The 16,004-nt window shown below is 46.3% G+C and overlaps 1 protein-coding gene across 1 annotated transcript; it reads right to left on the bottom strand.

The window, feature by feature from the left end:
- Nucleotides 1–1,382: 1,382 nt before the first annotated feature.
- ppp4r3b (protein phosphatase 4, regulatory subunit 3B) lies at nucleotides 1,383–15,831 on the bottom strand. Its single transcript, XM_039679284.2, has 17 exons — nucleotides 14,013–15,831; nucleotides 13,875–13,930; nucleotides 13,652–13,750; nucleotides 12,351–12,617; nucleotides 10,865–11,218; nucleotides 10,602–10,679; nucleotides 10,400–10,516; nucleotides 9,071–9,187; nucleotides 8,685–8,816; nucleotides 7,237–7,333; nucleotides 7,111–7,152; nucleotides 6,703–6,861; nucleotides 5,775–5,944; nucleotides 5,074–5,213; nucleotides 3,748–3,878; nucleotides 3,490–3,665; nucleotides 1,383–1,884 (listed from the first exon to the last, which is right to left on the bottom strand). The coding sequence occupies exons 1-17, from the start codon at nucleotides 14,140–14,142 to the stop codon at nucleotides 1,786–1,788; spliced, it is 2,364 nt and encodes a 787-aa protein (XP_039535218.2). The 5' UTR covers nucleotides 14,143–15,831; the 3' UTR covers nucleotides 1,383–1,785.
- Between the last annotated feature and the right edge of the window lie 173 nt (nucleotides 15,832–16,004).

Genomic DNA, 16,004 nt, shown 5'->3' with positions numbered 1-16,004 from the left:
CAGCAACAGCCTGATCCTGCAACACTAGAACAATTTACTGATTTTACTATTTAAATGAATTGACAATTGAGGTCAAGCCACACCCATTACATGTAGAGAGGAGGAGCTATATTAGGTCAAGCCTCAAAATCACTGAAAAAGTTTGATGACTTTTCCCCAAAATAAGGTTTAAAAAGGTCTTTTCTCCACAGGCATGCGCACAGGTTCTCGTCTCCGCTGTCGCAGACCTCAACTGTGCCATGTGTCGGTGGACCCAGACTTACGTGTTTTCCGGCTTGACTGTTTCAGACGATTGGCTGTCCAGCGGGAGGGGCGGGGCATGTGCATACAACCGCCATCTTTGGTGTTACGGGTTTTCCCTATATAGTTGTATTGAGGATTGAGGAAGGGGCGTGTCTCTATATGAATAGTCTCTGATAATCCCCTTGATCAGCTCTACCAAACATGCATGTTTTCCACTGAGAAACAAACATTGTTATTATGTTTTGATTGGTATTTACAGTCAACGGTTCAGAATCAGAACTAGACATTGCAATCAATAATTCTTTTTTGTCTAATTTAATTAGTTTAACATAACGCCAGCCTCTGGTGTTGATTGGCTGAGCAGCGGCTCTTAGCCCCGCCCTCAAACACTAGTGTATCTGAGACTGGGAGAGGTGGTGAAACCCTCGCCATCGTCACTGTTCGCATCACTGTGATCAAGAGCTGAGATTCAGACATGATAATAAGCGTTTGCTTTCTGACCAATCAGAGCAGAGCAGCTCTCAGAGAGGCGGGGCTTAGAGAGACTGAATCAAGGCGTTTCAGACACTGAGAGGAAAGAGCTGAAGCTGCAGTGGAGATCAGGAGGACATTAGGGTGTGTGTTTGATGAGTGTGAACCTGCTGTAGTAGGAGAAGCCAAAACCACACTAGGATCCGTTAACATCCCATAATCGGGCAGTTTACCGTCTTCGGTTGAGGACCTTCACCCTGCTGTGCTAGTGCAGATGCTGGAGCTCACGTGTAGAGTAGATAACCCAACTCAGGTAATGATCCCTGAACACAACCCTGTCTGGGACTACATACGGGCATCATAAACCACCCACAACTGACCACAGTGACCCACTTCAGCCAACATCAGCAGAAACAGTGAACAAGACAACATACTAGAGCACACAATCTGCCCGTCACTGGAGAGATACAAACACCTCGCTTCAGAGCATACACACTAAATCTTGCTCTAAACCGGCAGCCTCACATGGTCACATGACCACGACAACACGGCAGGTTTTCCTCACACCGAACAGAACACGCTCTGTGAATAAATAAATAGGAGGTGTGTCTCAAATGTTTTGTTGTTCTATCCATTCGACGAAAGGCTCATTCAAACACAAAACACAATAATGAACAACCTTGTTTAATTGCAGGACCAAATTTAATCTGAAAATTGTAAAAAATATCAAATTTATACAAATGCTCTTTAATGGAGGTGGTGCTAGTTAGGAAATTGTACAAAAAAGAGGGGAAAACAAGAAGAGCTAGTGATCCGCGAGTGTTGTGTGGACAGAGCTGATCTGAGATCAGGTCCATCTCTCCGACGCGCGGCCGCACCGACACTGGCGAGAGCTCCTGTCAATCATTAATAAACACTAACGTCCAGAGGAACTCGTTAAAAAACCTCTTCAGTCCCAGAGGTCAGCCAATCCAGCGTTCATTAGCGCGGCTAGTCCTGCTAGCCTCCCATCAGCCCCTGCTGCTGTCATTAGCTGCTGCGCTCCTCGCTCAGCCCGACACACACACTGCTTTATGAGCCCAGGCGGGGCCGCTTGCGTGGAGCCTGCTCTTCCTCCTCCTCCTCCTCTTCTTCATCATCTTCATCATCTGGATAATCCACAAGTCCAGTCTGAGGAACACACACACGATTAGCGTGAGACGCACACCAGTGCCCCCTAGAGGTGAGGATGTGCTTCCTGTTCCTGCTGCTTTACACACATCTTCCCCTCCCCCACCTAAAGCCGAAAACCACACTACTTTCCCAGAAACCCCATTTTGATATTTTTTAAATTTTATTGGAAATTGTTTATTTTTTATTTTATTTAAATTACTAGATAGAATAAATAGATAGTAATTTACGCACATTCAACTTAAATTCAAATAACTCTCAACTTCCTGCACAACCCTTTTACTTCAGCTCTGAATAACTGACACTGAGTCTCTGACCTCTGACCTCTGACCTCTTGTGGACTCAGGGCCGGGCGGTATATCCAGTTCGTATGATATATTTTACGTAAAACATGTTTCTATCGCCACAGGAGTTTGGTACGAGCACATCTGTGGACAGCGGCGGTCGCAGTGTGTGCTAATGCAGTAGCGAGGCTACATCACACAAGCGGTCCTAAACATGACACGCTTATATCGAGGGTTTCAGAGCACCAGCAGCGTCGGGCGGGTGACGATGCTGACGGGCAGATTAGCGCTTACGCTGTTGGATGTGTTAGCGGTGTGGAGCTTTCCTCAATTTACACTTCACAGGCGTATCCTCCACATCATGAACATGTCCGTGTCACTGTCAGGAGGACGAGCTTCTGCAAGCCAGTCTCCGCTGAACAGACGAGCACACCAGATAGTAATTCTGAATAAAATAAACTTATTGCTAAATTATTTGTTGTTGGAGACAATAAACATGTCATATGTGGATACAAGTATACATTTCTGAAAGTGACCATTATAGTGGGGTAATCACAGGCAGGCTAATAGAATTAGTTTATGCTTTTTTCTTTTCATTTTTAGATTATCCTTTAATCAATTTAAAAACAAAAGCTTTTTGCACATAATATATTGCGCTCACTATATTTGGTTCCATATCCTTCAATATCAACAATGTTTGTAGGATTTCATCGGGCAGAATGTGAAATAACATTTTTTTTTAAATAAATACAGATTTATCAACATACTGCGATGGGATATTTTTGGCCGTATCGCCCAGCCCTGTGTGGAGTATAATAACTCAAAATGGGCTTATATCTCTATATGCAGATGAGCTGTTCTGCTGGGAGCTGAAGGAAGATACACATGTAGATTTTGGTAAAGTTTCAGCATTTTTATTTTGAACTGAGTATATTTAGGGTTGTCTGTGTACTGAAGCACTCCACTCACTCCTGAGGGGGTCAGATTGAGCCGAACGATTTGCTACTTTTTTTATTTTAACCACAAACTTTATGATTTAACCACTATAACTTTTGTGTGTGTATTCGTGGTTCAAGTGCGACAGGGTCCTGGGTCAAAATGCCCCGAGGGAAGGATGAGGGTTAAATCAAGATACATTCACTGGAGAAGCAAAACGGCTGAAGAAGATATTAAGACTTGCTGAAGCGAGTTTGTGCAGAAACGTCTGCCGACGGAGTCAGAAAACACATCCTAATTAAGAGGGATGATCCTTCTGAGGCCACTGACAGATGTAGAGAGTGTCTCTTGCTGTAAGAGTGTGTGTGTGTGTGTGTGTACGCACCCGTGGCGTGTGTCCAGCAGGAGGCGCTGCCGGCCTGGAGCCGCTGGAGGAGGAAGAGGGCGGAGGCTTGGAGCCGTTGCTAGCGTTAGCGTTAGCCGCTGAATGAGCGAAGGTGAACTTAAAGCTGGCTGTGGTGGAGCGCTTCGGCTGGTTCTCTTTGTCCTGACTCTCTTTAGCTGAAACCAGAGGAACACGCGTAACGTTTGTGTTTTCATGCGTACCCAGAGCCGTAAACACTGATTCTGAACGCAGGAATACCTTTCTCGCTCTCCATGAACTTGCCGTAGTCGCTCTTGCTCTTGTTGATGTCGGACGCGTCCTCCTCTTCCTCCTCCTCGTTCAGCCACGTGTCCTCGTCCTCCTCGAAGGAGTGCGCGTCTCTACGGTACCTGTGAGAAGAGCATGCTGTGTTAGTGTGTGTGTGTGTACAGTACACTCAGTGTGGTGCTGCTAATTAGCCGCGCCGCTCAGCCCGACTGAGGAAGGGTCTAGAAAAGGTGGCCTAAACATTTCCCAGTCAACCATAGAGGCGGACAGGACACCAGCTGATGGGGTTAGTCCACCCCTGCGGGCGAGAGGAGGAAAATAAACAACACAGTATCAAACTGGCAGCCGGACTCGACCTCTGACCGGAGACAGGCCGGATCTCTGATCACACGATCCTCACAGCAACATCAGGACATGTTTAGAGCCTCTGCCGAGTCCGAGATGCCCACCACATCACTTCCTGCTGGAGATGAGCCGTTGTCCACAGTGCCAGCATCGAGAACGACACCGAGAGAAACCGGCATCAGCTGAATTTGGGAGACTTCGGGGTCGTCTTCATCCCTCCGCAGCTCGCCGTATACCAAACCACCCTCCTCTACAGCTGTGAATCATGGGTAACCTACAGCAGACTGTTATGTGTGAGTGTTCTAATCTGGATGTCACTGCATTTTCCCTAGTAGATCACCTGCAATCAACTGGCTAATTGGTGTCACCTGACAGGAGCTACTTAAATCTAGGACGCATGCTCTTGCTGCTGCAGTGTTTTGTTCCTACAGTCCCTTTTTCTTTCTTTTTATATTAAAATAAACTTTATTTTTGATTGGCAGATTTCGGTCTTTGTGTCCTTTATGTTGCATCCCTAGAGCCAGGGTTGTAACAAGACACATCAAGGCCTCACATCACTGCCACATACACTGCCTTCTGGGAATCCCCTGGCGTGATCATGTGCCTCACACTGAAACACTGAAGCCCAACCGCAGGCCACGATCCCCCAGCAGGCACTGCGGTGTGGGACACGTGCTACTGTAGAGAACATGTGCTGTGCGGCCGACGCTCGCAGCAGCGCTGTACGGACCCGATGAAGAGCGCCTTGAGGAAGAGGAAGATCAGACCTGAGGATCATCTGGCGGCAGCTGTAGAGATGAGGAGCTGAACACACACACACACACACGTCCTCCAGCATAGAGCCAGGATAGACTGATCATCTAACATCTCACCGCTAAACGCTTGGACGTCATCAACGGATATCGATGAGCAGCCGCAGAGAAGAAGAGAGAGAGAGTGTGTGTGTGTGTGTGTGTAGTGTCGCTCACACACCTGCTCAGGCCTCGGCTCTGCCGCTCCTTCTCCTGCTCGTATCGGCCCTTCAGGCCCTTGAAGGTCTGCACGTACTCGATGGACTCCAGCGCCGGGTAGAAGTGGTCCACGATGTGTGCGATGAGGGACCGGATGTCCTCCTGCGGATCAAACACACACAGCGGTCAGACGCCGACCTCTACTAGCGGCGGGTGTCCCGAACCGGAGAATCGATAAGAAACACAGATTTCAGTTCCGCGTGTCGACTGCGATTGCTGTGATGTGATAGGGCGCTAACACTGTGTCTTACAGCAGGCTCTCGCCTCTATGACACTAATCAAAACACTCACTCGCTCCTGACTGAACCACCTCTGTGACTATATTTATAATATAGTATTAAATCATATTTTAAAAGTGCAGTGTTATTTTACATTTGATTACAGTTTCTGAACCTGAAAATCTTAAAACACTGTTTGTTCCAATCTATCTTTGTTCAGTTGTGCGACTAATAATTTATGACACTCCTGCAAGTGTTCTTCAGCTCATGATGCAGGTTTAGCAAGAACACTAAACGATATCTGAGGTTAATTTTTGCCAAACTGGAATTGAAATTAGGAATCGATGAGCAGAATCGCAATCTTTAAAACTCAAACGATACCCAACGCTACGCTAGTGTCAGCCGTCGGTGACGGACGAGTGTTAGCTTCCCCAGCCCTACTCACGACTCTGATGAACTCGAAGAGCTCCACGACGGCCGAGTTCAGCAGGTTATAGCGGCTGCCGTTGTCCAGCAGGGCGTTGATGACCGGCTCAAACAGGTTCCCCTTCATGATGTAGCGGTTGTAGTACTCGTCCTTCAGGCCGATGATCCGCCTCAGGAAGCGCAGGGCACCTGCTCCACACACACACACACACTCAGTCAGCCTCACTGCAGTTACTGATCCCATCTGCATTTCATTGAACAAACATCTGCTAATATTCTTCTCACACTGAGAGATGAAGAAAATATAAATATAGGCTAACATATACATAATGAGCAATAACAAAAAATAACCTACATGAGTGTGTGTGTGTGTGTGAGATATGAGCACTGTAGCTGCACTGGACTGAATATTAAACAGATGGACATGGAGATATGCAGAACTGGTGCAGTGTTCAGTGTGTGATCATGAGATGCTCCAGTTCTCAGTGTTCCTGAACTCCTGAAACGCCTCCACTGTATCTCCAGTTTCTCCCGGGAACACGTCACAATATTCCTCATTATAATAATTCATGCGCAGAATAAAGGGGCGGGGCCTGGTTGACTTAGTCAGTATTGTGTTAAACTGGCAGTTATGGAAAGGGGCGGGGCATTTCCCAAACACAATCAAAAGAGCTCGACCAATCACAACACACCGCTCCAGCCGACCAATCAGAGCACAGTGTGCTTTTCAGGAGGAGGGGCTTCATAGAGACAGGAAGTAAACAGAGCGTTACTGACAGACTGGGAAAAGAGGAGCCGCAGCAATGGAGAATAATCAACAAGTTCTAGGAGAGCCTGAAACACATGAGGACTAGAGCAGGTCAGGTCCTCCTCACACACTCGTGTAGAGCGGCTGCTGCGTTTCGGGCACGAGCGATGACCAGCATGATGATGCGAGCGATACTCACACAGCGCCAGGAAGGTGTGTTTGGAGTTCATGAGCGTCAGCACTCTCCGCAGCAGGTCTTTGGTCATGATGTAGTTCTTGATGTGGTACGTGTGGTGCTCCACGCAGAAGGTCAGCAGCTCCAGGATCAGAGCCAGCAGCTGAGCCGTCTGGAAGTTATCTGACACACACACACACACTCAGTACAGCACACGCGTGTGGAGGGACGTGAGCGATGTGTAATGCGTGTGGCAGAACGTTGGGCTTGACGCATGTGACGTGCCTGTGTGGCGTGACACGTGTGTGACTGAGGCATGACGTGATGTGTGTGTGTGTGTGTGTGTGTGTCGTGGCATGTGTGTGGAGTGTCGTGAGCCTGGCGAGTGAGTGGCGTGTGTGGTATGAGAGTGGTGTGTGGCGTGATGTGTACCTGGACACACGGGGTTGACTTTCGCTGATCCCTCGGTCAGATCTGTGGAGACACACACACACACACACGTGTCAGTGAGAGGAGGGGCGCGGCTCAGCTGCTGCAGGTCAGAGGTCAGTGTCTCACCGTGGTCCTCTTCAGCGGTGTTGGCCAGCAGAGGAGCCGTCAGCACATGCATGCAGTACTTGTAGAAGAAGCTCAGGAACTCACTCTTCTCCGCTTTCTGCACACACACACACACACACACACACATTAGCGTAGGTCTGGGCGATATATCGCACGATATTGTCATGCGCATCTAATCAGTAAAGCCGGTTCCTTGATTAGCAGTAAATCTCCTTCAGATGGACGATATGAGTGTTAAAGTTAATGAGATGATTAAGTGATTAATTTAGTGATGATTGAGCATTATTGAAGACACCTGATGATCACAAGCAGAATCACTGAAGGAGAAAATCACAAATTGTAAGCCACCGTTATGGAGATCAGTGTTTGCTTTAGTTGGGCTCTTGACACTTATATTTTCACTTTAAATTTTGTGCGTCTGCTGTTATTGATTTATGGCAGTCGAATAAGACATCTGTGATCTGATAGTGTTGGTTGTTTTGACATAATCATGCCGTGATCTGAAAAATGAAATGTATTCAGATGATTTGCTGTAACTTGTTAGCAACAGTTTTGTGGTTCTGCTGCATATCTGTATTTTTCTTATAACCTAAAATATTTAATAAAAAATATTCTGATCAAATCATTATCTTTATTTAGAAACACAGAGATCAATAATCCGCCTGTCTATCTCAACTGATGTAACATTAATAATCCTTGTTGCCACCAATCACAACTCATTAAAAGAGAACTCCGGCGAACAATGAACCTTTGGTCTAATAAAACATCGGTACCAAGTCAATCGTTCTCTGAGATTTGTTTTCATGATAATCGAATGTAAAGAGTTTTATCTCTAAAATCTGTTTAGCGTATAATGCTAGTAATGGGGGCATTGACTAAGTAAATAGAAATCGCTAGTTTATACCACTAACAAGACTCAAAATAGCCCCACACTAACACAGTAACATAATGAGGCTCCATACATGCAAAACGAAGCATTGAGAACTGTGTAAGTGTGCAGACCGTTTAATAAGAAGACAGTTCACTTCGCTTATACAGGAGCCATCTTAGGAAATAGTCTCGATAAGTCAAACCACGAACGTCGTGCTGAGTGATCTGAACTCTATGAAGTTCAACGAACTTCTGAACTGTATGAGCGGCGTTCGGGGATCGACTTATCGAGACTATTTTTTGTGCGATATATCGCCCAGCCCTATTTTAGCGATTAAATGATTATTGTGAACAGTAGAAATGGAGTCACCTTTGTTTGGTTTCTTTGTGACTTTTCATGCAACATATCTTTGATGAACGTTATAAACCAGCAAATAACCATCATCAGACTGTCTCCCAGCCAATCAGACTCCAGCTATCCCCGGATCAGACTGTGTGTGTGTGTGTGTGTGTGTTACTCACGCTGGCGGGGGCGAGCATGTTCTCGGGGTGTGTGTGTGTGTGTGTGTGTTACTCACGCTGGCGGGGGCGAGCATGTTCTCGGGGTCGATGAGGGTCCTCAGGAGCCCCATCAGCTGCACGGCTCCGCCCAGCTCAGGGTCCGAGTCACAGATCATCTGCTTGATGACCACGTTAATCAGCAGCACGTCCTGCACACACACACACACACACACACACACACAGCCGTCAGCAGGCTCACACCGCTCATCACAACAACCTCCACATGTGGATTCTGAAATCTTTTCTGAATCGTATTTGTATCGCATCTCAAACACACTCAGCAATATCAACAATAATCATGTGTTTCTGAGGCTCTTCAGATCGCGGTGTGTGTGTCAGTCCGTCACGGACTGCTATAAAAATTGCTTTGAGTGTGTGTGTGTGTGTGTGTGTGTGTGCTCACGTCGTCGGCCTGCTGTGGCTCCTGCATGACGAACTCTCGCACCATCGACGGGCTGAACTCCACCAGGTAGGAGAAGATGTCTGTAGCGGCGGCCTTCACCTGCACGTCATCCATGCCCTGTAACACACACACACACACACGTGTATGAGCTCAGACGACACACACACACACATGTATGATAGAGCCCGACCCATATGGATTTTTGGATGCCGATACAGATTAAACAAAAAGCCAGATACCGATATATCGGCCGATAATATATATTATAATACAGTATAGGGGTGTAACGATACACGTATTCGTATCGAACTGTTCGGTACGAGGCTTTCGCTTCGGTTTTCGGTACGCATTTTTGAACCGAACGGTTCATTAGACCATTTTTCCTGCCGACCAAAGTTTCGTTAGTTCAAATGTAGGCAAGCGCTCATAATGTAAGAGACGCTGGCGTGACCACAACAGTAATAGCTCCATCATTGCTCAAAGTTAAACAATATCATACTTTATGACGTTAGTTTTAATAAAAATATAATTAAAAAAATTAATTCAATTTCTCTGGCATTTCTTTCTTTTTGCTGTATCAGAACCGTACCGAACCGAACCGTGACACAAGTGTATCGTACTGAACCGAAGTGTCAATTTTGTGAACTGTTACACCCCTAATACAGTATCAACATTATTTGTGTGTATTACAGTACAGTACCAGTCAAACGTTTGGACACACTTTCCTATTGGTGTGCCGTCTCTGAGCTCAGAAGGCGCTTTTCCACTGCATAGTACGGTACGGTTCGGTACGTCTCACTTGTGGTGCTTTTCCACTGCATGGTACGGTTCGCTTCAGGTCACTTTAAATGGTACCTGGTCTGTTGAGGTTCCAAGCGTACCGTACCGGTACTAAAATGTGACGTGAAACACTGCAGATCACTGATTGGTCAGACAGAATCGTCACTACCAGCGTCACTACTAGCGTCATTGGATTTGCGACACGAGACACTTTTTAGCAGTATTTTTGTTTTGCTGCCATCAGCCTCATTTTAAACACATTTTTCCATCTAGCAGTTAAAAACAACCACATACCGAGAATCAGGAACACCATCCCCTCGATAGTCTCCATTGTTCCTGTGCTGTGGGTTTGAAAATGTGGCGCTTTTAAGATGATGTCATGGCAGTAGAGGCGCGCGCAAATAACGATCAGTCCCACACACTTTGAAGGGGTACTACTGCAGTGGAAACGCAAAGCGATCCGAACTGTTCCGCGCCGAGTCGAAGCGCACTGAGCCGAACCGTACCGTACTATGCAGCGGAAAAGCACCAAGAGTGTGTGTTCCTCACCAGCACGATCTCCAGCGCGGGTAAGATGCCGAGGTTGGCCAGGGTTTTGAAGAAGGCGTCTCTGTTCTGCGGCTGCAGCGTCTGTGAGAACGCACAGAACTCCTTGAAGAAGTTCACCTGCGGGGTCAGAGGAACACGAGTGAGTGTGTGTGTGTGTGTGTGTGTGTGTGTGTGAGAGAGGGTGTGTGTGTGTGTGTAGTACCAGCTCTCTCCTCTTATCGTCCTCTGTGGCTTCATCCGTCAGCTGAGCGAACACCTCCGTCAGAAACTTCTCATCCTCCTGAAACACACACACACACACACACACAGAAACTGATTAAAGCGCCCCGAGCACAGGTGTGTCAGAGGGTCAGCGCAGGTGAGAGTGTGTGAGCGCAGGTGTGTGTGAGGTGTGTGTGTGTGAGCGCAGGTGTGTGTGAGGTGTCTGTGTGGTGTGTGTGTGTGTGTGTGTGTGTGTGAGCGCACCTGCAGCATGCTGACGATCTCCACCTTGTTGAAGAAGATGAAGGAGGACAGCGTGGACAGGAAGTTCTCCTCGAACACGGAGGGCGTGGGCAGGATGATGTCCTGGATGTACTGCACGCGGTAGGTCTGGTGGATCTTCTGTCGCAGCTCGGAGTCGGTGATGGGGATGACCTCCCTGAAGCGGGCGGTGTGTGTGAGGAACTCGCGGTGCCTGCGGGGCTGGGCCAGCGCCGGCTCGTACTCCAGACAGCCCACCACGTCCATGATGCAGTCGTCCGAGAACAGCACCTCGAACAGAGACGCCTTGTTGAGGAACAGCACGCCACGCACGATCTCGTACAGGTGGTGCAGCGCCTAAGACACACACACACACACGTTACTCAGCTGCATGACGTACAGAAGCTTGCGCTGTTACACTAGCGAACACAGTTGAATAAAGACGTTATTTTTGTTTGAGCACAGAGAGTATTCTCGTCCGTGATCATCTCAAGGTTGAGCCGCTGTAAACACTCGGACTATTGTGACGATGTCTTTAATAACTTTCTGGACCAGTTTCAATTACAACAGAAGCCTATGCAGGAGTGACACAGCTCTCAGATTTAATCACACATATCCTCATGTGTGTCCTGAAGATGATGGATGGACAACACGAGGGCGAGACGTTACTGACAGAGTTTACAGTTTGAGCTCAACTATCCCTTTAAACACACAAAATAAAAACTGTCCAGTGATGAAATGTTTTCTGTGATGTCAAATCTTTTGGGATGTCCTAACGCTGGGATAATCACACAACGCCACACGTCCGATGATGACACGGCCAATTCATGAACTAATGACTCATTTGAACCGATTCACTTTAAAACAACTCATCTGTCCGACACTGAACTCACGGGACGTCCGATTCGGTGTATAACAAATCACTTTAACACGCGGTACATGCGGTAACCCTTTACAATAAGGGTCCATTTATTACATAATTTACATAAAAAGTACAGTTTGTTTACTCAAGTTTAAGCTTAAAAACAAAAAACAACTTATTTTTGTCTGAAAAAGCTGAAAAACGTTTTCCACCACAGTGCTGAGGAATCGATCAGCAGGATCGTTATAAATCTCATCGATTCCCATCCCTAGTTTACACACAGTCATGCTTATAGACCATTTCACAAGATGTAAACAACACTGGTCCAGAAGCACTTCCTGTTTCAGTTTGTAACTGTTTTCTTTATTTCACATGTAAAGAAAACATCTTAAAGATGTTTGTTTAACTTTTTAATTCAGTTTTAAATGTTCTGTTGGTTGTATTTTATCCCAGCTTTTATGTAGTGTTAAAAAACTGAAACAGGAAGTGCTTCTGGACCAGTGTTGTTTACATCTTGTGAAATGGTCTATAAAAACAGTCCTACACCGTTACAGCGACTTGACTTAGAGAAATAGCGTGTAATCCACAGTGGACTACAGTGTGTGTGTGAGTGTGTGTGAGCGTGACCTGTCGGTGGTGAGCGTCCTCGCAGGAGCGGAACAGCAGCAGCAGCTTGCGGATGAACCCGGAGCTCAGCAGAGCTAGCGCTAGCTTCTCGCGGCGCACGGGCGAGGACAGCACTGACGTCACCAGCTCCGCGATCTCCTCCAGGTGCTCCGGCTCGCAGGCCGGCAGGTCCAGCACGTGCGCCGCCTCCAGCTCCTCCAGACGCTCCTCCTCCGACTCGTCCATCGGGTCCTGCGTGATCTCCACCGACGGGTCCTTGCCCTGCACCTGCGCACACACACACACACACACACAAGCGTAAGAAGACCCATGAAGGCGCTGTCAATCAAAAACTCAGTAGCCAATGAGAACGCACTGCCACTAGCCCCGGCCCCACGAGAGCTCGGAGTCAGAACTGCGGACGAAAATGAAATCTCTGTAAGTTCAGATCAGCGAAATGAGCAATAGTCAGCAAAACATGCAGTGCATTAAGAACGAAGTAGAAAATGTGCTTTTTCTGTTTCAATTTATGATTTCATCAGTTTCCTGAAAAGTTTCGATCATTATTATTATTGGCCCAAAAGTAATTCCATCCGTCAGCAGAGAACAGCCAATGGGCCGACCGCTCACGTCCTCAAAACAACATGCAATCTCTTATGTACCAAAAAGAGTTGAAAGCGTTGCATTACACATGCGCTGTCTACACTTAATGCTGATGTTTTGAGTCATGCAAAAATTACTGCTCTATTTCACAGATAATAAACAGTTTACCAATCGATGAGGAAGATGACAGTCACATGACAAGCGGAGTGAACTGGATAAGTCCCATTCTAGTTTTATTCGGATTCAGATTCAGGTTAAAACCTTTTCTAGTCCGTTCAATAAAACATGTAAACACTTTAAACGTGAGGTTGTCGTAGGGAAGGAGAGGTGTGTGTGTGTGATCAGCGTTCATCTGTAGCCGAACACAGAAGAGTTGAGGACTAGACGCAGTTCAGGCACACACAGCTGATCTAGTGGAGGACCGCAGCAACCCTACACTGATATCACACACACATCAGCCTGATCACTTTTTTAAAAGCAAATTAATAACTTTTTTACAACAAAAATGAAGCATCACTGAGTTTACTTCAGCTGGACTGTGACGCTATTTTCTTCTGGAAACAAACTTTGCAGCACTATCGTCTATCTGCTGTCTCTGTAAAGCTGCTGTGTGTTGTGTTGTGTGGGTCACCTGACTGTATCCAGCACACACACACACACACACACACACACGTCAACACTGCTCAGATTCAGCGCAGGATCCATGTTAATGAACAAACCTGACAGATCTTCTCCCAGATTTCGTCACAGCCGGCTTTCTCTTGGAAACTCAGAGCCAGGTCATAGTTCTCCGCTTCGGACCACACGATGAGCGTGTCCTGAGGGGTCAAAGGTCACAGGGAGGGTTAAGAGAAATATCTATTTAACCTTTCACCCTGATATGGAAGCGAGCAGCTTTAGTCAGTGAGGAGCTTCTGAAAGCATGAGGATTGTGTATCTTACCTGCTGTTTCTGATACGCAGTGCTGGTGATGATCTTGGACTCCAGCAGCAGTGACCCTGCACACACACACACACACACAGAGATCAGTTCGGGGTCACGTGACGATGATGATGGTGGTGGTGGTGAAGAGGCTCGTACCGTCGGACTCTGCGGTGACCGTGAGCGAGGTCTCCTCGTCGGAGCAGCACACATGCCCCGTGCCCCGGTCCTCCCACTGCCGGTCCTCGTTCAGCGTGTACAGCTTCACTCGCCTCCGGGTGTCGCTCATCTTCACTAGCTCAAACCTCTCCGACACTAGCAGTCCTGGCGCATATTCCCCTCACTAAACTAGCACTGTCTGCCCTCGCATCCACACAGCCGGGAACTACACATCCTACCGCACTAAACCACCAATTTACCTCACTGAACCCCCGGTTTACCTCACTAAACCACGCTGCCCCCTGGAAACCACCCGACGAGACTCACTCAACGGTTTATTTAGCTCTCAACACTCGCTTTCGATCTCCAATCGATCATTTTAAGCCTACGAAATCAGTTTACCTGTAGAATGAGCCAAATCTCGGAGATTCAGCTTCGTGATCGTCAGACTCTCGCGTGAACGGTCTACTGTATCGTTAAACTTTCTTTGGCTCTCGGTTACGGCTCTGAATGAGGGCTAATTGGATCGGGTCGTTTAAATGTTTACGTGAATGTCCGTCTATCCACCGATCGCCGCCATCTTGTGTGTCTTTCACTTCATCGTCGCTCGTCTGATGATGGCGCGGGGTTTCCGCACACGGGCTACGGAAGCCGCGGCAGGACACGTGCAGCAGTCACCATGGTTACCACAGTCACTCAGCGAACACTGCTCGATTCCCAAGTGTAATTCCTAGAATTATGCGTTTATATTTCGCAGTTCTGATCCTCTTTTGATCTTGTATCTCATAATTCTCACTTTCTTTCTCAAAATTTCCGCCCTTGAATTTTGATTGATTTTACATCTCTCAACTTTTGTTCTCAAAATTGAAAGTAAAACGTCAGAATTATTTTGAGATAAATTTAAAGTATTTATTATAAATTATTATAAAGTATTAGTACATTTTTAATTGTTTTTTACTTCTATATCACCAACAACTCTGTATAACTTTTGTCCTGCTGATGAACGATAAATAATTGTCCAATCAGAATCCATCCTGCTTAGACACAATATGGACAATTCATATTTTTATGGTGTTTTTTGTAAATGATTTATCAGTGCAAATCATCATTGTTTTAAATTCATGTTCCTGGTAATCTTGAATCAGAATAGCCTTCCCCTTTATAGGGGTATTTTTGTAACATTGGACTTTTAGCAATGAGCAAATCAAGCAAAAGCAATTGAAATAGCTCAACACAACAAATGTTTCAGGTGGTTTCCGTAATTTCAACTGAAAATGCAACTTTTAATAACTTCTGCAGTCTCAAAATGATTCGACCCCCTGCACACACACACAAGACAGGTGTTGTCCACAGACAGAAAAAGAAATGGACACAGCGACCCCATTGATTTCAACTGAGAAAATTGAACCCCGTAAGCTGATCGCCAATAGACTACAGCGCAAGCTAATCAAGGGCTTCATTAGTTGCACCAGGTGTGCTTGAGCTAGAACACATGAAATATCTGAACTGGCGAGGCTTGTTGACTGGATGTTTGAAATATGGCTAATCAAAAGAATGGTCCAAAATCCAAAAAGTTAAGAGAAGATTACATTGTCCTTCACAAACAAGGAACAGGATATTAAAAGATAGCGAAGGCAATAAATATAAATATAATATCCCAGAGCTGGAACGGATATCTCAGATCCCTCAGGAACAGAAGCTGCACATCTCGCTCCAGCAGTTCAACAGCAGACGCTGCTGCAAACATTTTGTACATCTGGCAAATAAATCAGATTTGCATTGGAGGTTGAATAATTTTGATTATAACTACATATGTGTGTGTGTATATATATATATATATATATATATATATATACTGTATATATTAATACATGTAAGAAATGGCACACCGGCTGATTTAGCCTTTTAAAGCACATCGTGGTGATATAAGGACATAATATCATGCACATGTATAATACCAGAGCCCAAATGACCATCAGTGATGCAACAGTA

The sequence above is a fragment of the Pimephales promelas genome, chromosome 11 (genome assembly GCF_988280905.1).
Source record: "Pimephales promelas chromosome 11, fPimPro1.hap1.1, whole genome shotgun sequence".
NCBI lineage: Eukaryota > Metazoa > Chordata > Actinopteri > Cypriniformes > Leuciscidae > Pimephales > Pimephales promelas.
The sequence above is the reverse complement of the archived record's forward strand: the minus strand, read 5'-3'. Positions and strand labels throughout refer to the sequence as shown.

Coding starts and splice junctions, on each gene's coding strand:
- ppp4r3b (XM_039679284.2), bottom strand. CDS start 14,142: ATGAGCGACACCCGGAGGCGAGTGAAGCTGTACACGCTGAACGAGGAC. Junction 7,153..7,236: donor CACCGCTGAAGAGGACCACG/GTGAGACACTGA, acceptor GTGTCTCCACAG/ATCTGACCGAGGGATCAGCG. Junction 5,945..6,702: donor ACACACCTTCCTGGCGCTGT/GTGAGTATCGCT, acceptor TGTGTGGAGCAG/GTGCCCTGCGCTTCCTGAGG.